General features: G+C 37.1%; 2 protein-coding genes and 1 long non-coding RNA gene across 4 annotated transcripts; 1 reads left to right on the top strand and 2 right to left on the bottom strand.

Annotated features, from left to right (window-relative positions):
* The first annotated feature begins 22 nt into the window (after positions 1-22).
* Positions 23-3,439, top strand: LOC101482402 (green-sensitive opsin). Its single transcript, XM_004548749.4, has 5 exons — positions 23-457; positions 555-723; positions 2,121-2,286; positions 2,551-2,790; positions 3,036-3,439. The coding sequence occupies exons 1-5, from the start codon at positions 73-75 to the stop codon at positions 3,132-3,134; spliced, it is 1,059 nt and encodes a 352-aa protein (XP_004548806.1). The 5' UTR covers positions 23-72; the 3' UTR covers positions 3,135-3,439.
* Positions 3,440-4,704: 1,265 nt separating this feature from the next.
* LOC143418644 (uncharacterized) lies at positions 4,705-27,028 on the bottom strand. Of its 2 annotated transcripts, none has more exons than XR_013098665.1 (3): positions 26,708-27,028; positions 6,653-6,768; positions 4,705-5,239 (listed from the first exon to the last, which is right to left on the bottom strand). It is a non-coding gene; the product is annotated as an uncharacterized LOC143418644 (long non-coding RNA). The 2 variants fall into 2 exon arrangements; XR_013098664.1 differs by lacking the exon at positions 26,708-27,028 and adding an exon at positions 8,387-9,471.
* On the bottom strand, positions 10,202-12,418 carry LOC101482689 (green-sensitive opsin). Its single transcript, XM_004548750.5, has 5 exons — positions 11,963-12,418; positions 11,565-11,733; positions 11,208-11,373; positions 10,841-11,080; positions 10,202-10,755 (listed from the first exon to the last, which is right to left on the bottom strand). The coding sequence occupies exons 1-5, from the start codon at positions 12,345-12,347 to the stop codon at positions 10,657-10,659; spliced, it is 1,059 nt and encodes a 352-aa protein (XP_004548807.3). The 5' UTR covers positions 12,348-12,418; the 3' UTR covers positions 10,202-10,656.
* Positions 27,029-27,911: the final 883 nt, after the last annotated feature.

Below are 27,911 nucleotides of genomic sequence, written 5' to 3'. Positions count from 1 at the left end.
AACTGTGGCTGCTCAGACTCTGCTGCATTAACAGTGCTCCAAGAAGCTTAGCTGGACAACTGATCAGCAGAGATGGCTTGGGATGGAGGACTTGAGCCTAATGGCACAGAGGGCAAAAACTTCTACATCCCCTTGAACAACAAGACAGGACTCGTGAGGAGTCCTTTTGAATATCCGCAGTATTATTTGGCAGATCCATGGTTCTTCAGATTGCTTGCTTTCTATATTTTTTCCCTTGTCATTACTGGATTCCCCATCAACTTTCTGACACTGCTGGTCACCGCTCAAAACAAAAAGCTCCGACAACCTCTCAACTTTATCCTGGTTAATTTGGCAGTGGCTGGACTGATCATGGTCATATTTGGATTCACAGTCACCATTTTTTCTTGTGTCAATGGCTATTTCGCCTTGGGTCCTTTGAGCTGTGCTATTGAAGGATTCATGGCTACAATTGGAGGTAAAGTTTTGGAATTTCAGGCAGATTTAAGAAACTGTAAAAGGTGACATGGTTTAAAGGTTCTCATCATACATCCCGCTCTCTTTCCTCTCAACAGGTCAGGTATCTCTGTGGTCTCTTGTGGTTCTTGCTGTTGAGAGATACATTGTGGTCTGTAAACCCATGGGAAGTTTCAAGTTTACAGCTACCCATGCAGGAGTGGGTTGTGCTTTTACCTGGATCATGGCTTTGGCCTGTGCTGCCCCCCCATTGTTTGGCTGGTCAAGGTACTGAGATATTTACTCAAAATTCTGTATCCTACCCATGTCTGGAATGGCAGTCAAGGGGAATGGAAGTGTCTTTTATTTTAGGCGTTTCAGTCTAATTCTAAAAAAATTTAGTTGTTCCAGATAAGATGATAATATTAAATTCCCAAAGCTTGAATTATAAAAAGCTGAAAAACATAATTCATCTTTCATTCATAAGACATCAGCTTACACATACCCAAACTTTTGTTGATTACTCGTAAATCCTCTGTTTGTGCAAAGGAAGGGCTGAAAAATAGAATAGAATAGAACAGAAGAGCCCTTTATTGTCATTGTACAAGTACAACAAAATTGTGGGTGCTCCACAAGAACTGTGCTAGAATAAAATATAATAGTAGACAGCAGGAATACATAGGATAAATATACAATCAAGAGGAACGTACAAAAAAAAAAAAGAGGACAGCTAGCACAAATGGTAATATGCTAACAAAACAAACACACAAACAAACAAACAACAATAATGATAAAATAAGAAGCAACAAAGGAGCAAAGGAAATAACAAAGGGAAGTAATAAAGGAAAACAAACTTAAAGCAGCACAACGAACTCAAAAATTTGAAGACAAGAACTAGACACTTCATAAATACAGTCTCCTGACTTAAACCTCAAGGATTGGATGGATGAGTGAAAGCATAGCAACCAGCAAGTGCAGCACATCTGTGAGAACATCTGCAGTGTTTGAATGAACTTTCCAAACTAGTCAAAAAGTCAAAAAAAAAAAAAAAAAAAACCTACATAAAAATACAGTTACTCTCTGCTTTAGTTTGAGGATAGACTGAATTTCAGTAGCATCAATCCTCCACCGGCGGTTCCTATTTTAGCTGTTATTTAAAACACTTGAGGTACATCTTGTCTCAGCTTTGATGTAATATTAACAAAATTATATTAAGAGACTGTTTCAAACCATAATGATGACAATGTTCTGGTTTGTTCAGCTTTTTTGCCCCCAATAAATAGTTTTGTTTAAATCAGTTGATTATTTGCTATTTTCTCTGGAAGTACCTCAAAAGCATGTACTGTGTACATATAATGTGTACCTCTGACTGAAGTATCGCTGTAACATTTCCAGAGAATATGCATCTTTGGGATTTAAACTGCTTCTCTTGATGAAGATTTGCTGAGTGAAATATTTCTTCCTCCTGTTCTACTTTTTGAGAACTTCTGTGGATGACACAGAGGATTTACGAACAGTCTTGGCACCAGTTTAATAAATGGTTAGCCTTTGCAAATCTCAAGGAGGCTGGCATCTCTCCCTTTGAGGTGATATCATTCACTTCAACCGGTGGATGCTAAAAACCTCTTCTTCTTTTTTTTTTTACCTGATGCTTCATATTCAACTAACCTTTTATGTATTCCCAGGTACATTCCTGAGGGAATTCAGGTTTCCTGTGGACCTGACTACTACACTCTGGCCCCAGGATACAACAACGAATCTTATGTCATATACATGTTCACCTGCCACTTCTGTGTCCCTGTCTTCACCATCTTCTTTACCTATGGAAATTTAGTCTTTACAGTGAAGGCCGTAAGTGATGTTTATTTCAATTAAATGTTGTTCCTCTATATCCAGATGTTTGTTGTTGTTGTTGTTCAGAATATTAGGGCAATGTTGGAGATAATATCTAACATTGCTCTAATATTCTGAAAAAAACAAACATCCTTACCTGCTGACATTTTGGTCACATATTTGAACTGATCAGCCTTCATGACCTAAGCCATGTCATCGAATAGTTTTAGCATCAACACTGAATTCAGCACAGACATTATCTAATGATTTCTTTATCTACAGGCTGCATCCCAACAGCAGGACTCAGCTTCTACCCAAAAAGCTGAAAAGGAAGTGACACGCATGTGCATCCTGATGGTTTTCGGCTTCCTCTTGGCCTGGACCCCATATGCTTCCTTTGCTGCATGGATCTTCTTCAACAGGGGAGCTGCATTCACAGCCACAGCCATGGCTATCCCTGCTTTCTTCTCAAAGAGCTCAGCATTGTTCAACCCCATCATCTACATCCTCATGAACAAACAGGTCAGTTTATTATTATGATCCTGCAAATCAGCAGTTATGGGGACAAGTAAGCAGCTACGATCTGTCCTCATGGCTGCATGCAATTATCGTGTAATGTCTTATAAACCCTATTTTTAATAGTTTTCATGGCAAATATTTATTAGATTCAGGCTCATTTATTGGATTCTTTGCTTTGGGATGATCACAAAGACCACAATGAAGTTTCCTTCATTCTTTTCTTTTTCTTCATTTTATCCCCATTGTAGTTTCGTAACTGCATGCTTTCAACAGTTGGAATGGGTGGTATGGTTGAAGATGAGACCTCAGTATCAACCAGCAAGACAGAAGTCTCCTCCGTTTCTTAAAAATACTACCTACATATCTCCAGCCATACTCCTTCCTGACTTTTCTCTCATTCCGAATGACTGTCTTGACATGGGCATGAGAAAATGGATACAAGTTCATTTTTATCTGCAGGATTTTACTGTAATTGTTCCTTACTATTGTATGTGAAAACTTGACTCTAAGTTTTTTTTTTTTTTGATGGGATAAGAATCCCCATTGTATATTTGTGACATAAAGAGGTTTTCGTAGCTTCTGTCATGATATTCTGTTTATATTTTATAAACAAAAGCCTAGGAATAATATATTAAATGCATGCATGAAAAGATTTATTACTTGGTTGTTGCCTTTATTTGAACAGTTCCAGAATTTATCCTTAGATTTTATTTGAAACCACTGAGAGGTTTGAGAGATGCAGAAGTAGATTAGATGTTGTTTATATCTTGTAAAAAGTTCATAAAAAGTACAGGAACAATATGTTTCTGTAGGTTCTCAAGGTCATGACAGTCACTAGACAAGTTCCTAAAATGAAGGTAGCTGGATTTCTTTTTGGTTCCTGTTGACAGTTCAATTCTCATCCAAGAGCCTTCTTAAGTGTAAAAAACGACCCCCCCCCAAAAAACAAACAAACAAACAAAACAAAACAAAACAAAACAAAACACCCCCCCCAAAAAACAACAAACAAAACAAAAACCAAACAAACAAACAAACAAACAAACAAAACAAAACAGAACAGAACAGAACAGAACAGAACAAAACAAAACAACCCCCCCCCCCCCCCCCCAAAAAAAAAAAAAAAACAACAACAAAAAAGATAAAGAGTCACAGCTATTTAGCCCCTGCTGGGGTTGTCCACTAGGAGATGGCCCTCAGACTTGCTTACCGACCCTATAATCATGTAAGTGATTAGTATTAGTATTCTGAGATTTGAGAGAGTAAAGGAGACCATCTACATCCAGCCATTATTGAACAGAGGTGTTAGCCTGTAACAGCTATCAGTCATTCAGTCTTGAGAACCCTTCCCAGTTCACAATGCCCATTCACACCATTTCCCATCTATATCCTCCTCTTCTGTCTTCTGCCGACAGCAGAGGGGGCAGTCATTTTTAACCTGGGCTTCGACCTGCCCTTTATGATGCAACCCCTCCTTATTTAGCTAGGCTTGGGAATGACAATCCGATTATTAACTCATTCACTGCCAGCCATTGGCAGTGAATGAGTTAAACCCATTGACTCATTCATCACACAAAATCTAAATAAATTGCACAAACATTTAAAAGCGATTTAAAAAATGCCTGATATAGCAAATATGATATAAATTAAAAGACATTAAAATGTAATTATTTTTTAAACAAATTTGTCAAATGGTTCAATAAACACTGCATTTTCAAAAAATGTGAATTTTCTGGTAATTTTTTCATCCTTCAGGTTTTAAAGGGTGAGCTAATTAATGTGTCACATTAAGTAAAGTGAGGCCCTTAGCTTCCTCATTACCCTCACAGTTATTTAATAAAATATACATAAAACATAAATATTTAATAAATTAAAATGACTACAGGATTCTCAACAAGCATTTTAATCACTGTATTCAAGTTACAGACAGATTAATATTCTCATTTATGTACAGCACTGAAACCAACACATCTAATAAACAGATTTTGCAACTGTTTAATTCAGCCTAAAGATTTAATCCCTGAACTTTGTGGAAACACAAATGTTACTGATATAGTTACTGATGTTTGTCACAATAGTGCATACATGCAAACCAATCACAGACTTCTTTTTATGAATGTAATATACAGGAAGAGTAACCACACAAGATAACCATGAGGAGACTCGTGCGAATAGGAATACGAGAATGAGAATGATGTATTGCTATTCAGTGCATACGAAGAGGAACTAACATTAAAGCAAACGGTTATGGTGAAAATGTAATTTGTAAAAATAACCTGTGAGCCACAAGGGTGACATGTCTTGGGCAGATATCCCTGTTAGGAAGCTCTGGGGTGGATGCAGAATGTGATGTAGTGATTGCCTCTGCTGGCTGTCTTCATCCCGGTGTCTCCCTGGAAGAGCTGCAGGAAGCAGCAAGAGGGAGATCTGGGCTTCTCTGCTTAGATGACTGATTCTGCAATAAACAGGAATAATGATTGCTCTTTACTGTTGGAGTTAGGAAATCCCTGATTTACTTATTTTATTATTTTTTGCTTTTTATCATATTCTGTAATTAAAATGATAAAGAAATGAAATGATAATAAAATAAATAATAATTGCTGAGACACACTACAGTACATGTTGATATAGGCGTAGTAGGACAATGGCCAAACTGTTTGTGTGAGACTTGTTTTCACTTTATAGAAAAAAGATAAAATCACATCACCCTTATCCTGGCTTCTTTTACATCTTAGAATTAGATTATAGACTTTACTGATCACTAAAATGTCATCTGCATCTAGGTACATAGACCCCATATATGCCTGCTTGGGGGCCCTTCTGGCTGTTTTAATGCTTAAATCTGATGATCACTGTTGGCTTGCCTTTAGTGTCATCAGCTTTGAAATCGGTCGGCTGAGGAGATAAGGCCAGCAGAATAAGTGATTTCCCTTTATGAGTGATTCTGTTACATTTGATTTCTTATTTTTTGGTTATCTCTCTTTATTTGTTTTCCTAATTGCAGCCTTTTGTTCTTTAATTAATTTGCTTTATTTTTTTGTAATATTTAACCTTTTTAACCTTTTATTCTATCCCTTAAGTGTTCTGTCAAAACACTTTGAAAGTTGTTTCTCTGCTTTTAAAGGGATATATCACTTAAATCAGTTTTGTCGTTTGTTAGAGTTTTTCAATTTTATACTTTTTATATGTGTAGATGTTTGCTTCATATTTAATGCTATGCACCGTGTGAGGCTAGGATTTTTTTTATGCTTGCACAACAACATTAAAGGTCTTGAATCTATTTATTGTACTGTTATAAGTCTGTTTATTGTTTATTCTGTCAATTAACATTTTACTGTATTTTTTGTTTTTCTTTTAACTACCTTTGGTGAGTCTTTTTAAATCTTTTATTTTTCAATTTATCTCCTGTATTATTTTCATACAATTATTATTATTATTATTATTATTATTATTATTATTATTATTATTATTATTATTATTATTATTATTATTTCATATAATTCATATAAAATTTAAATTTAGGTTAATTGAGGTTAGCATGATCAACATGAACTTTATTCCAATGTTGATTTATTAACTCAGAGCTTTAACAGTTGCTAGTGTTCTCAGAGTAATAAATTTACCTCTTTTACTAACAGGACTGCCCCTCAAAATTTATAATACTACTAATAAAAGCACCTACTTACAAGTGGTCACCGCAGTGGGTGGATGTTTGATTTGGCAGCTTTGCCCTTCTTGATGCAACTCATTAAGAGAGAACATTTGAAAGAACTAAACATCATTTAATGTAGATCAGAGTTTTAATAAATGCATTATTTTGTGATTAGACAACAATGTAGCTACATAGCAGAGCGAGTACAACACTGACAGAAGTAGGGCAGGACTCCCAAAGCCTTGAAACATGCTGGCAGAAATGCAGCAGATGGAGACTTGATGAAGGATGAGGTTGATGTTGGGAGGAGCCTTACTGCACGAATGGGAATCCTGCAGGCAGAATGACAGAAGAGCAGTGAGATTTATAGCACATGGGACAAAAACTGATTGGTTCGCAGGAGCAGGGCAACAAAATGATTGGGCCAGAGTGATGACGACAGCGTTGAGTTTGACAGCGTGGGAATATGGAAGTGATGTAAAGAAGAGACCAGCAGCCACCCAGAAAATCAGACAGATAAATGAATAGAGATCTTCTTTCATTTCATTAGCTGGCCACCAATTAGTATACACATCATTGTTATCACATCAAATTATCAGTCAACGTTGCAATGGTTTGTTAATCTATTTTGTTCAGTAATCTTTGAAAATAACCTTAATTTGTAAGTACAGGGTATTATATAATACCTTATTATATTGTGTACAGGGCATTAAGTAGCCTCTTTATGACCAAAGAGGCTACTGTTACAGGGTTGTAGTAAGTCGATGATATTGCCACATACAAAAGTACATTGCTAAAAAGCTTTTAAGCTAAAACTTGCGTCAGCATCTCTATACACAGGCTTATAACCACAACGTTTGACATAATTCATTGCGGTCATGTGTAAAGTAGTGGGATAAGAATTTTTACCTCCAAGTCCGAGTCCATAGCTCTCAGTCATGAGTTGCTGCCCAATGTGGAGGACTTAAAATATCTCAGGTTCTTGTTCACATGTGCGTGAACTTGGGTATTTTATTGTATTGTTTACTCCTACCCTTATGCTGTCACATTATGCTTATATTTCAGATAGATCTTACCAACTTACACATTCCTATGGCATTTATCTATTTTAAAAGAACCAGTATAGTTCATTCAACTCATAGCGCTTGGTGTTCTACCAAAAAGCTAAGGTGTGCAGCCCTGGTGGGCTTGACTCGCTTCTTTTCTTTATTAAGTGGATTAACCTGATCTAGCTTTACCACACCCTTTTGTGTCAGCACCGTCTTGATTGAGTAACTGTAATTACATGATCTAAAGATGCCTCTTGTGGGAGATGTTGCCCTCTACTGTCAGTAAGGAGAGATATGTGCTTGGCCAGGTTAAATCTTTAGTAGGAACACTAAAATAATTGTAAGCCCTGAACAGCATGGCAGGAATTCTTCATGGGGAAAAAAGCAAGCTTTTCTGTCAGCTGCTATTAGCCAATTTTAAGCCTGATGAATGCAATATTTAAATTATATGCCATTTGCTTCATTAAAAAATTGCAGCATTAAAAAAGATAAAGATAAAAGATGAAAATGAAAAGATGAAATGTAGATGGTGCTATGGTGCTACATCAAGCGTATATCACTACCTTAAATAGCAGGGGGAATTAAAGTAAGCACACATACACTGATACGCAATTTTAAATTCACAAACACGAGTGTTTGTGAATCAAGTTGTCCAAATCAAGTGGTTCGGACTCAACATGTTGACTAGTGCGCATCAAAATATATTCTACATCAAACAGACAATTAAAAAGCAAAATGTCCCGATATAGAAAAATGTGTTTTAAAAGACAGAGGAGTTTCTGTTTTGTGGGCAGAAAGTGAAGTCTTACCCATCACCTTGTCGACCACCAACATGCACTTACCCAAATAAAAAACAATCGGCTCAGAAAGAAAAAGAAAGACAAATAATACATAAACCAACCTGCTTGTTCATCAGCACACAGATAACAGGACTGTGCACTGTTAACCTCTAAAGGTGATGATGGCACCGAAGGGAGATTCAATGCAGTGAAAGTGGCATATGGTATCCAAAGTACTAGACGCACATCATGACGCACACACATCTCACTTCCCTAACAGTCTTCTGGCTGTAATCCTGTTACTGGGCTGCAAAGTAAAGTGTCTGAGACCAGATCCTATGATCAACATTTGCAACAGTTTACCAAAGATTTAATTAAAAAGCAGCTATAATGTAAATCTTCTTGTTTGAGGATTAGTTAGAACTCAAAGTGAATTTAAGTTTCACTTATAACTGTTAATGTGATAAGGAAGACAACAGAAAAGCAAGAAATAGATGGGTCATGATAATAGATCATCAACTTCTAGTTGTCGGAGTGTTGCACTCCCTCAGCAATGTTCCCTCTAATTTCAATTGTTCCGTCTTCCCTGCTCACATCTCCAATGATTGTGCACGTTGTCATTAACGTGACTTCACTCCACATCAGCCACGCCTCACTGACTAACACTGCAAAACAGGATTGTTAAAGTATTAATTTTCATTTCAATTCAGGTTAGATTTTTTTTTGTGCGCAACGCAGATTTTCTGCGCGCAGAGACCGCGCCAGCAGCAATAACAGGTAGTAAGCACCTGTGAACAGCTTAATTTTAGCACGGGAATGATTCCACATACACTGCCAGTGCAGTAAAAGCATACCTGAATAAAAAACGAAAAATCATCCTGACAGAGAACAGAACAAAAGGCAGCCAACATCTAAAGAAGAGCTCTGAATGCCCTTCAAGAAGACTGCAGAATTATTCCTGAAGCCTTCTTAAAGAAAAAAGAAGAAAGTTTGCCTATGAGAGTTCAGACTGTGCTGAAGAATAAATGTGGCCATAACAAATACTGACCTTCAATCTTGTTACAATTGTATATTACCTAAGCTGCAACATGACTTCTACTGAACCTAAAGCTTTTCATGTGTTTCAAACGTGCATTGGCAAAGATTTTGAGAACTAAACACTGAGTATAAAGCAGCTGCTGTAATTAAATGCCTTAATGGTCTTGCTCCCCCATACCTTTCCGAGTTACTTCAGCCTTATATTCCTTCATGGACCCTCAGATCAGCTGACCAGCTGCTGTTGGTTGTCCCAAAATCAAGGCTTAAACGTAGAGGAGAACGAGCCTTTTCAGTTATGGCCCCAAAACTTTGGAATACGCTGCCTTTAAATATTAGACAGGCATCTTCGTTTCCTGTTTTTAAAATGCTTTTGAAAACACACCTTTTTTCGATAGCGTTCAGACTGGCTTGAGTTGATATGGTTTTTATGTGTTTTATTATGTTTTATGTGAGTGTCAGTGGTTGTATCTTGTGTTTTACCCTGTGTTTCTCTACAGCACTTTGGGCAAACTTTTTGTTTTTAAACGTGCTATATAAATAAACTGGATTTGGATTTACATGACCTAGTGTTTCTGCAGCAGTTCCAAATGACACATTCTGTTCTTGTTTCAGCAGAAGCTTTACAAAGGATTACTATCAGTGTAACTATAGTGTGATGACAGCTATTCTCAAATGTGCATCTGTGACTTGGATGTTCCACCTTGGTATATTTTTTGGAAATAGCCGGGCTACTACTTCAGCTAGCCATAATTTGCATTAGCTAAATCTTATATTTTGCTCAAGAAAAAAAAGTTTGGAATTTAATCGAAAATGTCCCTTAAATGTGTGATGTTCTGCTTTGGTTTTAAGCAGCAGATAATCAAACCAGCATGTAAAAGTTAAGCAACCACACCAGTATGTTTCTTTTTATGCATGCATTTATTATATTTACTCAGTCCTATATTTTTTTTTTCCTTTTCATATAATGCATAAAAATAACACCACTGGTAGACCAGTGAAATATATGCTCCCCCAAGTAATTGCATGAAAACAATCAACATGTGATTGTACATTCATCAGGTACAAGTGTCACATTTCAGCAGGTTTACAGTTTGAGGTGTTTTTCATTTACAAGTTCACTCATATTCACTCTCTCAAATGCGCTCACATGCACACAGACACACAATTGCTGTACAACATCATCCCAACAGAAAATGCATTTGCCTTTCTGTTAGTTCACAGATAACATAGAATTCCTTAGTGTTTTTGGTCCAGACTCCATTTGTTAAATCCATTTGGCAAAATGATTCTAATGGGATGTTCTAAAATCTGGAAGCAATCATCAATGTCCATAGATCTGAAGATGCCATCAGGATTAAGACACAGAGGACACCTCTGTCTTGCTTGTTGAAACTGAGGTCTCATCCTCCACCATGCCGCCCATTCCAATGGTGGATAGCATGCAGTTACGGAACTGAAAGACAGCCAATTCAGAAACTCAGTAAACAGCAAAAGACTGAAAAACAGAGAAGAAAACTATGAGAATACGTAACACCAACCTGTTTGTTCATTAGCACGTAGATAACAGGGTTGTACAAAGCGGAGCTCTTTGCAAAGAAAGCAGGGAGGGCTGCAGTGAGGGCAGTGAAAGAAGCTCCCTTGTTCATGAAAATCCAACCGGCGAAGCTAGCATACGGTGTCCAAGCTACCAGGAAGCCCATGACCATCAAGACACACATACGGGTCACTTCCTTCTCAGCTTTCTGGGTAGAAGCTGAGTCCTGCTGCTGTGCTGCTGCCTGTTAAGTTTTTCATTTAAATGTAATCAATAATAGCAAGGTGCAATAAATTCCACAGTAGCAATGGCTAGCTTGGTTAGATTAACTGATCTATTATAAATAATTTAAGAACTTTAGCTTCACTTACAGCTTTGACTGTCATCACAAGGCTTCCATAAGTGAAGAAAATGACGAAGACAGGAACGAAGAAGTGAACAACAAACATGTAGATGACATATGACTCATTGTTGAAACCTGGAGCCAGTGTGTAGTAGTCAGGACCACAGGAACACTGCATTCCCTCAGGAATGTACCTGTGTGAGATTATTTTTTAAAAATCTCATGTATTTCTTCAATAAAATTAGCTTTTATCCAGCTTTTATTCAACATTCATAATATTTCAAGACCTTTACAACTAACTACTTATTCATCTTGTTAATCTCCTTTGTGCAGTATTCTGACTGTTTAAAATCATTATGATGAAATGAAAAGAAATAGAATTTACCTGGACCAGCCAAAGAGTGGAGGTGCAGCACAAGCCATTGCCATGACCCATGTGAAGAAAACTCCAGCACCAGCATGAGCTCCAGAGAACTTGAAGCTTCCCATGGGTTTGCAGACCACAATGTATCTCTCAACAGCCAGGACAACAAGTGACCAGAGAGCAACTTCACCTGTAGACAGAAAAGGTGAGTTATTCATTGATATTCAGATCATCAGATCATCAGATCATCAGAAACTTTATTGTCATTGTCATGAGAACAACGAAATTAAGAATGGTCCCCGATCATTGCATCATCCCTAGCAATATCAAAATATAAATAAAACAATAAAATTCAATAAATATTGTATATCTGCCAATGAAATAGAAAGGATCCTGAAAAGATCTGCTTTCTTTATTACCTCCAAGTGTGGCCATGAATCCCTCAATAGCACAGAAGGTGGGTCCAAGAATGAAGTAGCCATTAAGAGCTGATGTGATGGTGATGGTGAATCCAAAGCAGCACATGATGAGTCCAGCCACAGCCAGGTTGACCAAGATATAGTTGAGAGGTTGCCGGAGCTTCTTGTTCTGAGCAGTTACAAACAATGTCAGGCCGTTGATGGGAGTCCCAGTGCAGATCAGGAAGAACATGTAGAAAGCTAGAACTTTGTAAATTATCGGGTCTACCATATAATACTGAGTGTACTCAAAAGGACTTCTAACAATCCCAGTCCTGTTGGACATGGGAATGTAGAAGTTCTTGCCTTCAGTGCCATTGGGCTCAATTCCTCCATCCCAAGCCATCTTTGCTAGTCAGCTGTTTAGTTGTGTCTGTGTAAAAAGTCTACTTGTGTGGATGGTGACGATGTTTCAAGTTACACCCTGTGATTTTTATACCTCTCCACTAACCCTGTCAAACAGCCAAAATGGGATTAGCGGGTTGTGAGGTAGTGCAGAAGCTAAGAGGTCACTAATTAATCTTAACACCGGATAGACAGGACAGGGTCCAAACTAATTTGCTCCCCTTTCCAAGTCCGGAGGAATTCTCTTAATCCTTACTCAAGAAAGGGAATTACGTTCCCTCAGCTTTTAAAGTCTGAAGAGAAGTTAATCATGAGAAAACACACAAATCATACCTGAAATATGAGAAATGTCTGTGTATATAAAAACAATAACGTGTACTGATTTTAGAGTGTTAAATATATTAACTACAGCAGATAATGTTTAGTGATAGTGTGCTTTACACAGTCTGTGTCTTTTAATGTGAGCTATGTATGTGTTGAAATGTATGTGTTGCCTTCTTCTAATCCAATTCACTGTGGGTGCTTTCTTTCCTACAGTGCTTAACTACCCTACATTAAAAATTTTATGTGTTTATTAATTCAGACAAGACCTACAGTCAAGCTTTTTTTACCCTCACAGTCTGTCTCCATATGGAGGAACTTTGGGTGTCATTATCCTGATTGGATTAACCTCAGTATCTCACCTGTGGTAGCTGTGGTGTGGTAAAAGCTTACTGTCACAGGTCGGAAAGAAAATGTCCGGTAAAGACTTAGCCAATTTGTTGTCTTCTTTAAGCTACTGCAACACTATCAGTGGCAAAGAACAGCTAATATCAGTTATCCTTCTGTTTATTTGACAGATAGAAAGGATAGATTATGATTGGGCTACATGATGGAGAAACCACGTCATTTCTCTGTTACCTGTGATTAATTCAGATCAACTTGCTTGTGATGCTCTGTTTACTCCCAGTTAAATGTGATTTGATATGATAATAAATAAATTTACTTTCTTTTATATTTTCAATATCATTTATTGCTAATTTAATTTTGGCTTTTGCTGACTGGTGTGAATATTCAATATGCTATAATTTTTGATCGACCTCTGTGTATTAACTGCCCTTTGGATGCTTAAACATATCTATACATTGCAGATGTATATATTAGTATTATTACATACACTAAGCATTTCCATTTTATTCTTTTTTAATATAATATTCTACCAGGGTTTGACTGTGGTAAGTAGCTTAATGCCTGCAGATAATACCTTTCAACTCTGACACACCTCAAGGTGTCTCAGGTGGTAGCCTCATTACCTGACCTCAGGTAACAAATTAAGAGAAAGACTTAAAACACGATTTACTGTTAAGATCATTAACAAATTTCTCTTAACCTCACCCAACCTGAAATCTAATTTCGCTAAGTTGGGGTCATCACCATTTATAAAATAAGGAACTGTAATTACATTAAATGTTTGTTAATTCCTAGAGGTGTCCAGTAAAATACATCTACACCCTCATTTCCAACCAGACGAGGAGGCTGAAGTCCTTTGAACACCCACAGTTTCGTTTGGTAGACCTTTGTAGATTTCTTTATGTTTGTCAAAATCTGATCTGGACTTTCTCAACTACATCCCGGTCAACTTAGCTGTGGATGGAGTGGAGATGATGGTTTCCAGGATTTCATGGCCACACACTAAGGTAAACTGCAACTGAAGACATAAAATGTAAATATCTAAACTTTTTTGGTTCCTTCATATAATTTGTATCTCTTATACCGTAATAATGTCTATCATTTATAAATTAATACTGGTTGCTCAAAGATATGGCTCACTACAGTCTGTACACAATGAAAAAGCTTCACTTTCACTACGGATTACAGATCCTATTGTACTGAGTAATGTTAAAGGTTCGTGTGGTTTAAATTTGTAACTATGAACAACAAGATTTAGGTAGTTTACAGAAACTATCTACCTGGAACAATTTTAAGTTTAATGCAACATTAAAACGTTAAGTGCAAATAAGGAGTAAAGAACAAAGTGCAGTTAAAGGCTGCAGAAAGTTAGATCATATTTAATGCAAATATAATAAGCAAAAAACCTTTGTGAATCGAGCATGAATGATAATAAAAACACAATACACTTAAGCTAACAAGAATCTTTTACGCATGAATATATAAGATATAAGATATAAATATATAGCAATATGACTTTTAAAAGCACTGTAACTGTCTGTGTGATGACTGTGCTTCCAGATGGATGCGACAGACACAAGTCATCGCTGATGAACTGATGCACTGTTGCTCTTTATTCTGTTGGACAGAAGCTGTAAGCACATCTCTAATGAGATTGAGCGCAAACTTTATCCTTACTCAATTTAATCTGTAAAATTTGCTTAATCGCTGACATTCAACACAAACTCCCTGTTTGTCTTAGCACCATTTCTTTCTCTTCTGCTTAAGAAACTCTTAGCCTCTTAAAAGTCTCCATTTCTACTCCTGTTTTTCACCTCAGAAGCTTATTTAAGATACTTTGTGGATAAGTTTAGTTTTAATCTGTATTTAATCTTACCTTTAAGGCAGAAATTATCAAAACACTTTACCATTTTAAGAATTTCCTTAAAGTTTAATTACGAGGAACATCTCTTTATACTGTGAGATTTGGTGAATACGGCCAGTGATGTGCAGAAATTTGAGCCTTTTATCCTTAATGAGCTGCTTCAGCTCAGCCATATTCTCAGGATGAGTGTCTTTCTTGAGGTCATTTTACAGAATCTCTGTTGAATAAATGATTGGGCTCTGACAAGAACACTTACTCTATAGGAGAAGTACAGAAGACAAAGTACCTGTTTGCGTCACAATATCAAGTATTAGAGTATAGTAGTATAAGCCTCCCTCCAAGCCACAGGCTCCCACGCAGCACCAAGCCACAGGCTCAGCAGCATGGAGAGTACAGCAGTCATAAAAGCAGACCTGATGAGCCTGTCAGAAAGACAGAGCTACAATGAGAAGTAGTCTGTTCAGGGCAAAGTAGAACATGAAATTACAAATTAGTATTCGAGCTGTAACAATATTGTTGCAATAAAGTGAGACGCTGCTTTCAATCAAAGCACAATTTCATCTGCACTGTTATTGTAAATTCCCACTCGACTTAAGTATTAACTGGAAATTTTAAGATTTGAAATCTTTGCTTAGTCCACTACAGTGACTGTGAAAGTTTGGCTACCCTTGTAGTCAAGGGAACAGTTTAAATCATGAATATTCTACTCAGTTTAGATCTGTGGCATTTTATGTTAAGGGAAATGAATGTTTTGTTTTCAGCAGTAGAGAAAATGATATTATTAGGATGTGGTTTCATATGTGAAGCATGTTTGGTGATAAATTCTATTTATTTTAATGAGTGAGAACTTAACTATCTCAATGTGGTTATGTAGTTATTATAGGGTATTTGCCAAATGCATATCTACTGTGTTATTAATTAAACCAGAACTGACCAAACTAACTTGAAAATTATGGATTTAAAATGAAAAGCTCTGAGCTTTTTGTCTTTGCCATACCAATTTTAATTGTACATGTTTTGTTTAGAGCTATTAGCATTCATGTAACTAGTATAGTTTTGTTTTTTTATTTATTAATTTTGTTTGTTAAATTCATTCTTGGGATGAATTGGGATTTGGGGAAAAAAATTTCATCAGTGTCCAGCCTTTTAAATTTTCTCAAATTATCTGGAAATTTAAAAAATGCACAATTAAGATTTTTTAATACAAAATTCCTAATGAGGATATATGGGATTTGTTTAAGTTCATGTAGTGGTGAACATTTACTCTCTCTACAGCAGCAGGACTTGCCTACTTTTAACGTATCAAGTAAGAGTAATCAAAAGTAAAAGTACTCCTTATACACAACAGCTCATGTCAGAATTATATATTTTCTGTACCACATTGGTGATGGAATAATAAAAGTAAAAAAGGACAAGTATAGAAAAATGTATTTACTTTATGTTCTATAAGTATATAATGTAGGCAGCTTGTCAACTTACTTGGAATGTAGAAACATAGTACACCAGTTTTTATGCTTTGATTGTTTATTATTATAATAAAAGTTTATTCTCCTGTAGAATAGAATTTGAATGCAAATAAATATATTTTTATTAGTTTATCTTAGAAAATATATGAATAAATTTTCAAACATTTAGCCTAAATAAATTCAATCAAAAATGTTAATAATGTGTTAATAAAGTTCAATACATGTTAGATATGTTGTGTGGTTCATTTTCTTCCTTTTTGCAGAGTTTTAACAAGAGCGTCAAGGAGCTACTTCAATGCTGGAAACACCCTACACTCCAAAACAACATTTTCTTGATTAAGACACTGCTCTATTCCAACCAGAAACTAAAGACCCCTCTGCAAGCTGAAGCTTAACCCTTCATGATGTGAACAGGACCTCTTCATCTTCAAAAAGCAAAGATGCACCCACTAAACCTAGATATGAACAGAACTGGTGAGGGCTAAAGGCAAAATGTAAATTGAGCTCCAAGATATAACAATCTAATATTTTTCACCTTGCAGTGGTAAAAAGCTGGTCTTCATTTAGGCGTTGGGTTAATTAGAATCACCAATTAACCCCTAAAAATTTAATGTCTTTGTACTGTGGCTGCAAAAAGGTCTCCATTTTGGAGACAACACATAAGGATTTGAAGAATGTGAAGACTCAAAAAGCAAACCACAACAATCAGATGCTGTTCCCTCAACCCAAAGACACAGGTAAAAGAAATCCTCTTATCCAAAATCTCCGTACAGTATATAATCCACCTCCTCTGCAGGAGATTGTGTTGCATTCTAAGGTGAGTCTGGCTGAAGCCAAAGACCAGGCTCCCCTCTCTCCGGATTATTCCACCTATTGGAAATCAGGAACCAAATTGCCTTTGGATGTTTCCCAGTCCACTAAGGCACAGACCCCTAATACATGAGGCAGGCCCAGAGAGGGTCTACTTGGCAGGCAAGAATGGCCCTGATAACTTTTTTCTTAACAATATATTTTAGTGTCTCAGTTTTCATTACATGGAATTTTTAGAATCGATTTTAAGATGTCCTTTCATCCTGGACCAATTTGCCTTTGGGAAATGCAAAAAGTGGCAAAGTGTCTCTGACAATATTTAAAGTCCTCCACTAGTGGAGGAATTTGTTCGGTTACTTTTAATAATTGGATGAAAATCCTTCAACATCACTATGTGCTGCGTTTGTTTTCTTGACTTTCTCTTCCAGGTGTTTGTTTTTGCCAAGTTCCTTCAGATGTTTTCTAGATGTTTTTCTAACAAAGTCTCGTCTGGCCTTCTTGTTCTTGAGTGTACCAGAGGTTTGCATCATGATACAAAACCCTCTGGATTTCAATGAAGGCATCTCCTGTTTGTAAACGTTGATGAGATGCCTTCCTCTTCCAGAGTATTCCAGACTTGGCTGATGTTGTTTTTCGTTTTTTAAACATAAAAATAATTCTGCCACTGCATGTAGCTAGCTTATTCTAAAGTTTTGTTTACCCATGTGACAGATTTATTTTTTAAGCCTAATGATTGATTTGTGATAAAGCAAATATGTCATGTCAAGGGAACAGGAGTCACATGGCCTTGAAAAGTCTTGTCGGTCAATTTTCTAAATGACTTTTGAGCCTCTAGAAATGGCTGTGTAAAAAGAACAAGGTGAAAGTATGTAATTCAATCACATATTGATTCTGTTATTAAAAATGTACTGTGGTGGTTTAAGCATAACTATGGAAATTATGTCTCTGTCATGCGTCACCTATGTGTGACCAGTAGATGTAAAGCATGTGAGCTAATTCAGCCTTTAGCTGCTTAAATTCACCAAGAAAGACAACGCCTTTCCAACTGTACTGACCCTGTAGTCAAAGGTCTACATGATAAAATACGTTAAAGCATATGTGACACAACGGCATAGACTGACTTGTGTTCTGGTCTATAATTATTAACCCTTTTTCAAAAACAACAACCAATGATTATTTAATTGACAACAGGGAATTTGATTCAATGTAAACACATTTTGGCCAAAAAGATGTGAGCTGAAGCTTTAGCTTCAGCCTATGTTTTATACAGAACACATTCTAAATGAAATCCCTTTATTGACTAGATTTTATCAAAGCAAACACCAAGAAAAATGATAAATGAATAAATGAATAGGTAGTAAAAAGAGATATAGAAGAGATAGCTTAGTAGGTAGCTCCATGATTGGAAGGTCGGGGGTCCACCAAACAGCTACCCTGAGCAAGGTACCATCCCTACACACTACTCCCTGGGTGCTGGATTGGTGGCTGCCCACTACTTCACTGAGTGAATGGGTTAAATAAAGAGAGTACTTTCCCTACAGGGAATTAATAATGATGTATAATGATGTATAATGATCTTCACATTAAAAGAAAATCCATACACACTCTATTTCAATATCATTTAGTTTTTTAAAGAAAAAAGAAAAAATTATTTTGCCACATTATAAAGGTTGTTTTGCTTTAGTGATAATTTATTAATTTCAACTGTTTCTTTCAAAAATATTAGCTCCCTTTCCACTTTATTTTGAAGCTGTTCCAAACTTTACCCATATTTAGTGTAACTGACAAACAACAATTTAGACACATTACATGTGTCATTTATTTATAAAATTTCCAGTTTAGAGCCCAGCACTGAAGGTTGTGGAACCTGACAAGTAACCTTAAACCAGAGTCAACATTTCTTATCTGTACATGACGAGTTTTATACAGATGTGCTCAGTCATGAGTGAGCTAGCATCAGTCTATCTTTTCATTAGTAATCTGTGATCTGCCATTTCACATGCATTTTTAAGATCAATAAACACCCCCAAAATGTACTCCTTGTTGTCATTTGCAATTTTTGTAACGTGTTTTCTACAATTTAAATGACACCCATTGAGGTGGCTATTCAATAAATCGCATTTTTCAATGAAATTATCATAACTTTTCAAAAACAAAAGACACATTTTTCTTTGATGGAAAAAATGCTTCTAATCACTTGCATAAATGAATAATAATAATAATAATAATAATAATAATAATAATAATAATAATAATTATTATTATTATTATTATTATTATTACTTGCATAAATGAGAATGACTTCTGCTGTTTTTATTTTACCTGGAAATATACCAGTACCGATAAAAATATGATTCAAATATGCAAATACATGTTTCGGTTTTACAGTAAAAACATTGGCTAATTATCATATGTTAGTAATTAGCTATGTAAGCCGTATTATATAAACAGAAAAGTAATTACATTAACATTGATTAGTCCCATAACAAACCCAACTAACCCCACTCAACCCTACACTCAGAAAAATTATGGTTCTTAAATGGTTCTTCAGATGGCTTCATGGTTCTTTAAAGAACCATCATACGTCAAAGAACCTTTTTATTTTGTGGATGGTTCTTCAGCTATTACAAATGGTTCTTTAAAGAACAAAAGGTTCTTCATCCTTAGCAATCTAAGTTTGATGGTGTAAATGGCATAAATATTTATTCACTATAATGAGGCTGTGAATTATACTGTGTGTTTTCTTTGTGTGCATGTGTGTGCGAAGGGGGAGGGCGGGTTACCTGGCAATTACCCTTTAAGAGAAGATGGTAGGAAACTGAATATTCAAATAAAAGTTAGAAATATTTGCTTAAAAATATACTGGTGGCAGGGGTGGGGGCCAAAGCCTAAAGACCCTAACCCCCCCCCCCCCACACACACACACACACACACACCCCTAACCCCACAAACACATTATGAATATGGTGAGTTAACAAACAGTAGACACAATACACACATTCAAGTGTACTTTAGTTTTAAATTTTAATAAAGCATTACTATTTTCTACTCCAAGGCATTACTTTTGAGATTATTATATATTTTTGAAAATACAGCATAATGATAATACTAGTTATTGTAAACTTTACAAACCACCCAGCAGTATGTAAAGTCAAATTATAAGATACAAGTAAATAACAATTGCAGAACAGAATGTCAGTGTAATGAACACACACTTCGTTTTGACAAAGCACAGCTTAGGTAAATGATCTGAGTAGTTGTTCATCACTGAGCAAACCAACAGACTTAATAAACTAATCCGTAAGGCCAGCAATGTTGTGGGGATGGAGCTGGACTCCCTCAAGGTGGTGTCGGAGAGGCGGATGCTGTCCAAGATAAAGACAATGTTGGATAACACCTCCCACCCACTCCATGACATGCTGGTCAGTCACAGGAGCACGTTCAGTGAGAGACTGAGATTACCGAAAAGCACCACTGAACGACACAGGAAATCATTCCTGCCTGTGGCCATCTCCCTGTACAACGCATCCACTTAACACACTGGTTACTGCTACAACTACACATGTTTCTTTTCCAACTATTTATTTATGAGTGACTTATGTATGTATGTATGTATGTATATATATGTATATATTGTACTATTCTTAGTTAGTGTATTGTCTGTCTTGTCTTAATGTTGGTTTAAAATGGAGCACTGTAACAAAAAATAATTTCCCCCAGGGATCAATAAAGTATTCTGATTCTGATTCTGATTCTGAATTTGTTAATATGCTCTTCATAGACTACAGCTCTGCATTTAATACCATAATTCCCTCCACACTCACCACCAAGCTGGAGCATCTGGGACTCAGCTCATCTATGTGTCAGTGGATCTCCAACTTCCTAACTGGCAGACCACAGGCAGTAAGGATGGGCGGACATGTCTCAGCCTCCACCACTCTCAGCACTGGAGCCCCCCAGGGGTGTGTTCTGAGCCCCCTGCTGTACTCTTTGTACACATATGACTGTGTGGCCACTACCAGCTCCACCACCATCATCAAGTTTGCTGACGACACCGTCGTGGTGGGCCTGATCTCTGATAACAACGAGACGGCCTACCTGAAGGAGATTAGGAATCTGGAGAACTGGTGCCAGAGGAACAACCTCCTTCTAAACGTCAGTAAGACAAAGGAGCTGATAGTGGACTTCAGCACTAAGCAGGAGAGGAACTACCAGACCCCCGTCATCAACGAGTGCCCAGTGGAGAGAGTGGACAGCTTCAAATACCTCGGAGTTCACGTCACGCAGGACCTGTCATGGTCCTGTCACATCAACACCGTGGTGAAAAAGGCCCGACAGCGTCTCTACCACCTCAGACGCTTGAGAGACTTCCAACTGCCCTCCAAGGTGCTCAGGAACTTTTACTCGTGCACCATAGAGAGCATCCTGGCGGGAAACATCTTAACCTGGTTCGGGAACAGCACCATGCAGGACAGACGAGCTCTACAGAGGGTTGTGCGGTCAGCTGAGCGCACCATCCGCTCCGAGCTCCCTGACCTGCACTCAATCTACAGCAGGCGGTGCTGGACCAAGGCCAGGAAGATCGTGAAGGACCTCAGCCATCCCAACAACAGACTGTTCTCTCTGTTGAGGTCAGGAAAGCGATTCCGCTCCCTGAAGACCAACACAGAGAGACTGAGGAGGAGCTTCTTCCCGCAGGCGATACGGTCTCTCAATCACACCACCACACAGTACTGACCCACACATATGGTTCTTACACACACACTGGACTTTCTGGACTTTGGTTTTGCACAACACTGGTCACTATATTCTTCATTTCCGGTTAATACTTGTACAGCTGCTGTTATTGTGTATATATTTATTTATATTTAGATTTCTTCATACATTCTTATATAGTTCTATATTGTGTATTGTGTATTTTGTTGTACAGTTATTTTATTTTCAACTTTAATTTATATATTTATCTTTATCTTATTCTTCCCAGTTAAATGTACCCTTCATTCTAATTTGTGTTGTACAGTTATTTCATTTTTAACCTTAATTTATATTTTATTCCTTCCTAGTTAAATTGACCCTTTTTAATTTTTCATATTTATTTCCTATCTTATTCATAGCCTTTCCTTTTTTGTTTTCTTTAGGTCACGAGCAGTTGTCCAAGCATTTCACTACATATCGTACTGTGTATGACTGTGTACGTGACAAATAAAATTTGAATTTGAATTTGAATTTGTTAATATGTGTTTCGAGCCAAATAAATGACGGGGAGAGAGAGAGTGACGTCAGGACACGTCATACTATAACCTCCCGGGAGCGGACGGAGGGGGTCAGTCGTTGGGATGCGCATGCGCAGACAGAGTGTGCGAGCGGCGGGCCTTGACCTTTCGGGGAAAAAAACTCACGGACGGTGACAGCGAAACGGATAACAGTCTTCAGTACCTGCTGGACTTTGAAGCTGTGGATTCTGGGACTGTTAGAAAAGGTAAAACATTTCCATTAAAACCTTATTACTGTTTTGTTTTTGTTACTCGTCATTGTAGCTTGCTGTTAATGTTGTGCTAACAGTAGCGATTAGCTAGATACGTTAGCCGTTGAGGTCAGCGCAATTTAGTATCCGGTATACAGAAACTGTTTTCCTAACAAAACCACTGTTATAATTAAGTGAAGGTGCTCCCAGCTAATTTGAACCTTTGGCTTCTAAAATATGTGGTTCAATTGCGTGCTGCGTACATAACCTAATGTCAGCTAGACCGAAATTAAAATTTAATATATTGTTAAAGTCACTAAAATGGCGCCTGAAGCCTGTTGTGAGCTCTGTGTCTGCTCTAGAAACTCTGAAATTCTGTAGATCTGAGCCGTACATTAAATACTCACATGAACCTGTACTTTGAATTCTGTATGAGCTGTATAAAATACAGCTATGCATAAGAGTTTTGAATGAATAATTAGATTAGATAACTCTTCATTGTCTAATCGAATTATATAGAAATGAATAAAAATGTGACATGAGAAGGTGTGTCTTTGACTGTTCCTGCATAACTTAGTTTCGGACTAGTTGACAAGTTATGCTCCGGTCATTTGATGTTTCCAAGATAGATGTTCTTTTGTAATATAGTTAAATTTTTTTGTATATTTCATTTATCCACCATCATACATCATACATACAAGCTAAGAAGAGGTCGTTATACTAACAAGAGGTATCAACGCTGGGCCAAAGTTCAGCACATGGTTAAAGTTTGTAATCCAGCCAGGGTGTAAATATCACTCAGCAGCCAGAGCTGAAGCAGGTAGCATCAACACATAAATCTACTCTACCCGGCTTAAATCACAAGAGCACCTCTGACCAAAAAGCTGTAGATTTTTCTTGTTTGCACAAATTAATCCAGATTCACATTAACTGTGTTCACAGCTCCAACAAAATGAGGAAGAGGAGGGGCAGAAACACAATTAGATTGAATTACAATTGGATGGAAGTTGAGGACAAGGAGAAGGAAGCTTTGGATGAGGAGGAAGAGAAGCAGCAGGAGCATCTTTAGGGATCCCTATGATGTCATTGAGGTTTGTTTCATTAATATGGTCCTCTCACAAAGAACGATGACATGTTTTAGTTCACGTACTTCCTGTATTAAATAGTGATATGCAAAATGTTGTGAAAAACCATGGAGCAGGTACGTATAGTGCATCTGCAGGTAAATGAACATCAAATCTCTAAGACAGACTGAAATCTGTATATTTATCACCCTTATGATAAAACCCATGTCAGCCATTGGTTTATGGACTTTGTATTTTGAAGCCTCAACATTTGCATTATTGCTGTTGCTATGTTGGGACCATATTAGGATGAGGGATCAGAATCTGGAGTCATGCACACTATTATTTCATTTAGTGTGTACTGTATCCATAAGATTCGTACAGCAGATCCAAGTTGTGCCTTGAAAACAGGAAAGTCGTCTGCATAGAGGAGAACTGTAATAGCAGGCTTGTACAAAGTGAGGCTTTGTGCTCACATTTGCTGCAAACACTCATTTTACCCTGTTTTGATGCAGATTTCACTTGAAATCAGGCAAGAACTGGACTTATTTTTTACAATGTGTTCTTGTGAATTGATTGTGTATAGCATTTGTTTGATTGATTTGACTTTCTGCAAGACAACAGTCGTCCACTGGCCAAAACAATTTTCCAAATACCTCCACGTGATCTAGCCTGGATTTAGAAAAGAATAGCAAAAAAAATCTGCACCTCCTGCTTCAGATGCAATTTGTGTTTCTGTGTTCAGAGGCAGCGGCGAGAGGGGAGACCTCGGGTCATCCAGCTGGAGAGCCTGACCAGGAGGAGTCGAACATTAACTCAGCTCTTCCAGGGCACCCTACAGACTCGGCTGTTGGCATCGACGAGGGATGACGTGAACGCCAAACTGGAGTCCATCACAGGTCAACTGCAGGTATGCGAGTCAGACCTTCTGAGGAGGGTTTCACTTTTCTCTCTTCTTTATAATTGACTCTTTTCTCTCTCTTTCAGCTCCTTGTCTCAGAGTGGGAGGGATTTGAAGCACAAAGGGAGGAACTTGTCATTTGGTTGGCTGATATGGATGTCCGCCTGAGTGAGGTTGACCAGCTGACAGGAAACACCAGTGAAAAACTGAAACAACTGCAGGTGTGGGCTTGTTTTGATATGACATATATTTGATATGAAACATACGTCAGAGACATTGTCCTAAACTGGACTAACAAAGGACCATGAGTACAACATGAAAAGTACATTACATAGCGTAAGGCTGAAGTTCATTGATCATTTTAATCATAAACTTGTTGTTGAAATGTTTTTACTGAACATGCAAATATCTGCTGATGAAAATGTGTTGATTTATTGGTCTGTTATGAAGCTATTGCTATTTCTAATGTGTTTTATCACTTTCTGATGTTTTATTAATTAAACAATACATGTATTATTTGTTGTGTTATCTGTAGATATAGTATTTATATATATATATTTATTTATAGTATAGCCAATATATTTATTAATTATTACTGTTTAAAACACTAATATGTGACATGTATTAGTAGTGATGTTGTGCTGAGGGTTAAAATGCCTTTTTGTCTTTTGGTAACTACAAAATGACAATAAACCATTAACATATGTCTATGCTGTGCTCGTATTTATTTTACCCTACTCAAATTCAATTTATGATGCATTTTATTTTGAAAGATTTAAAATGGTTTTTTAAAGAACCACTCAAAAAAGGTTCTTTAAAATGGTTCTTTTAAAGAACCATTTGAAGGACCTTTTTAAAAATGGTTCTTTAAAGGACCATTTTTAAAAAGGTTCTTTGAAAAACCATTAAAGGTGCCCCAAAGAACCATTTCTTGATGGTTCTTTGGGGCACCTTTAATGGTTCTTCAATGAACCACTGAAAGAAATGGTTCTTCAAAGAACCATTGTTTGAAAGGTTCTTTGTGGCACCAAAAAAGGTTCTTCTATGGCATCAGTCTAAAGAACCACTTTTGGTTCCAGTTGGCACCTTTATTTTTCTGAGTGTAGCACGGCCAAAACAGTCAGTTATAACATCTGAAGGAGAAACAAGATTAGCTTTTTCATTTCTCTGCAGGAAGAAAGAGACAAAATTGTAATAATCCATACTGTAGCCTACAGTCCTGTTCCCCAGTGCTAGAGTTCAAACACTGCGCTAAGACGACAAAACCGTTTCAGCCAATTAACACACATTAGCCTACTGTTACTGCGTATCCCTTTGGCTAAAGAATGCCTAAGTATAAATACATGCACTATAGTGAGCTAAAGCAACTGTACCAAACAAATCAGTGCACTATAACTAACATTCTGAGGGATAATTAAGTCAGTAAAAGTCGGCGTTGGGAGTGCAGCTCACGTCATTTATTGAATAATACATGACAGAGAGAGTAACTGTTTTTCCCACTATGGCACATTAGGTTGAATGTTTTGTCTGCGTGGATTACAAAAAAGGGGGGAATCGCTTAAATATTGTAATATATCATATTTTGTCCGGAGAAACTACTTAATTAATTGATGAAGCGACACCTGTTTCCCCGGTTTGGTAGTCAAACGTCAGCACAATCCTCTGACACTATTGATCCTGCTGCTGTATCAAGCTGCATGTATTTAATAAATTCCTCCAACTAGCTCAGAATATCAAACAAGTTTTACAAGCTTTGGCACTTCCTCGTATTTGGCGTAAGATATTGCATGCAGCACACTTACTCCGAGATTCACGCACGTCTAGATATTTATGGAACTCCAAAGTGTGTTGCGTTTATGTGCCTTTTTTGTACATGAGGAAAGCGTGTATATGGTTGGGAAAACTACATTTAAAAACACAACGCACCACGGGAGGCATAAAAATAGCTGTATACCCATTTTGAAAAGCGAGTGTCCAGATAACTATCACTATATTCAAACAATAAACAAAATTATCAAAGTAAAAACAACAACAACAACAACAACAACCATATTCACTACACTACGAGCTAGAATGCCAATCTACATATTCTTTTTGTGTTATAGCGAGTGTTTTTGACTAACCTGATCCCTGACTGGGGCTTATTTTGCGGTATTTAGGTGCGTCTGACGCTGAGGGATTTCTGTCATTTTTAATTCTCTGCCTCTGTCCTTTTCTTTTCTTCCGACCATCCATTTCGCGGTTTCTCTAAAAGTAATCTGTAGCAGAAGCAGGTAGATACTGGGAGCACTGCGAAAGAAATGCACGGGTGCATGCGCGCACACAGTATGGGAGTCTTTAGCGCGCAGCAGGGGACACCCAGTGGCGAGTTGCACTTGAAGTGAGCTCTGAGAGGTCCGTCCATTTGTTACTGTTTGCAGTATCGCAGTTTGTGCAGTAATTGTTCACGCTAGGCCAAAACGACTCTCGGCACACCAGAAAATGTAAATTAGAAATACTATATGACACCTGAAACGACCAAAATCATGCTGACACCGACGTTACATTTATGTAATGTCTGCGTGTCTGTTCTAAGCTGTTAACTGCTGGCGTGAGTTCACATATTTATGGTCAAATGTTAAACGTCTCTTTGAGGCGTTAATTAGGCATTGGACTAGTTGGCTGAATCACCTACTGTAACACCTACTGAAATAACAAAACTATAGCAATTAGGTCTTCAGTTGTGTTGTTTTGAATACACTCAGTTTTTTCCTAATCTTTGTGTTTGACCCCACCACGCTGATGGGGTACTGAACACGCAACATGTATTGAAACAAATAAGAGATACATCGCTACATCAACAGTCTTGCTTTACCATGAATAATTGTCATAGGTATTCATATATTTAATAGTCACAATTTCCTTAATCACTTCAGTTCCTTTTAGTTACTTTGATAAAGTTCCTTTGATAAACTGTTTAAACAAATGATCAAAAGTTTAAAAACACTTCATTTTTCTATCTCCTAATTGCAAAGACTTGGGAGAAATTCTTTCAAATGCTCCAAATCACATATTTTAATACAATAGTTTTAGGATTGTGTTAAGGTTATGGTTACTTCCTTTCTGAGGTTTCATTTTTAAATACTCCAACCATAAAACCTATTTACTTATTTATTTTACTTTAAACAGAATTTCTAAAACTATTTGAAACAATGTTTGTACTATACTGTGAATTTAAGCAATGACAACCAAAAGCAAAGAAAAATATCATTTCCTACATTATAAGAAGGGGGTGTGTAATGTAAAGCATCATTTTCTGCAAAATGAGGAAATTTATATGTCAAGAGG

The sequence above is a fragment of the Maylandia zebra genome, linkage group LG5 (genome assembly GCF_041146795.1).
Source record: "Maylandia zebra isolate NMK-2024a linkage group LG5, Mzebra_GT3a, whole genome shotgun sequence".
NCBI lineage: Eukaryota > Metazoa > Chordata > Actinopteri > Cichliformes > Cichlidae > Maylandia > Maylandia zebra.
Note: the sequence above shows the minus strand (reverse complement) of the source record. Positions and strands in the feature narration are given on the sequence as shown.

Coding starts and splice junctions, on each gene's coding strand:
- LOC101482402 (XM_004548749.4), top strand. CDS start 73: ATGGCTTGGGATGGAGGACTTGAGCCTAATGGCACAGAGGGCAAAAAC. Junction 2,287..2,550: donor TAGTCTTTACAGTGAAGGCC/GTAAGTGATGTT, acceptor CTTTATCTACAG/GCTGCATCCCAACAGCAGGA. Junction 2,791..3,035: donor ACATCCTCATGAACAAACAG/GTCAGTTTATTA, acceptor TCCCCATTGTAG/TTTCGTAACTGCATGCTTTC.
- LOC101482689 (XM_004548750.5), bottom strand. CDS start 12,347: ATGGCTTGGGATGGAGGAATTGAGCCCAATGGCACTGAAGGCAAGAAC. Junction 11,734..11,962: donor ATTCATGGCCACACTTGGAG/GTAATAAAGAAA, acceptor TTCTGTCTACAG/GTGAAGTTGCTCTCTGGTCA. Junction 10,756..10,840: donor ACGTGCTAATGAACAAACAG/GTTGGTGTTACG, acceptor GCTGTCTTTCAG/TTCCGTAACTGCATGCTATC.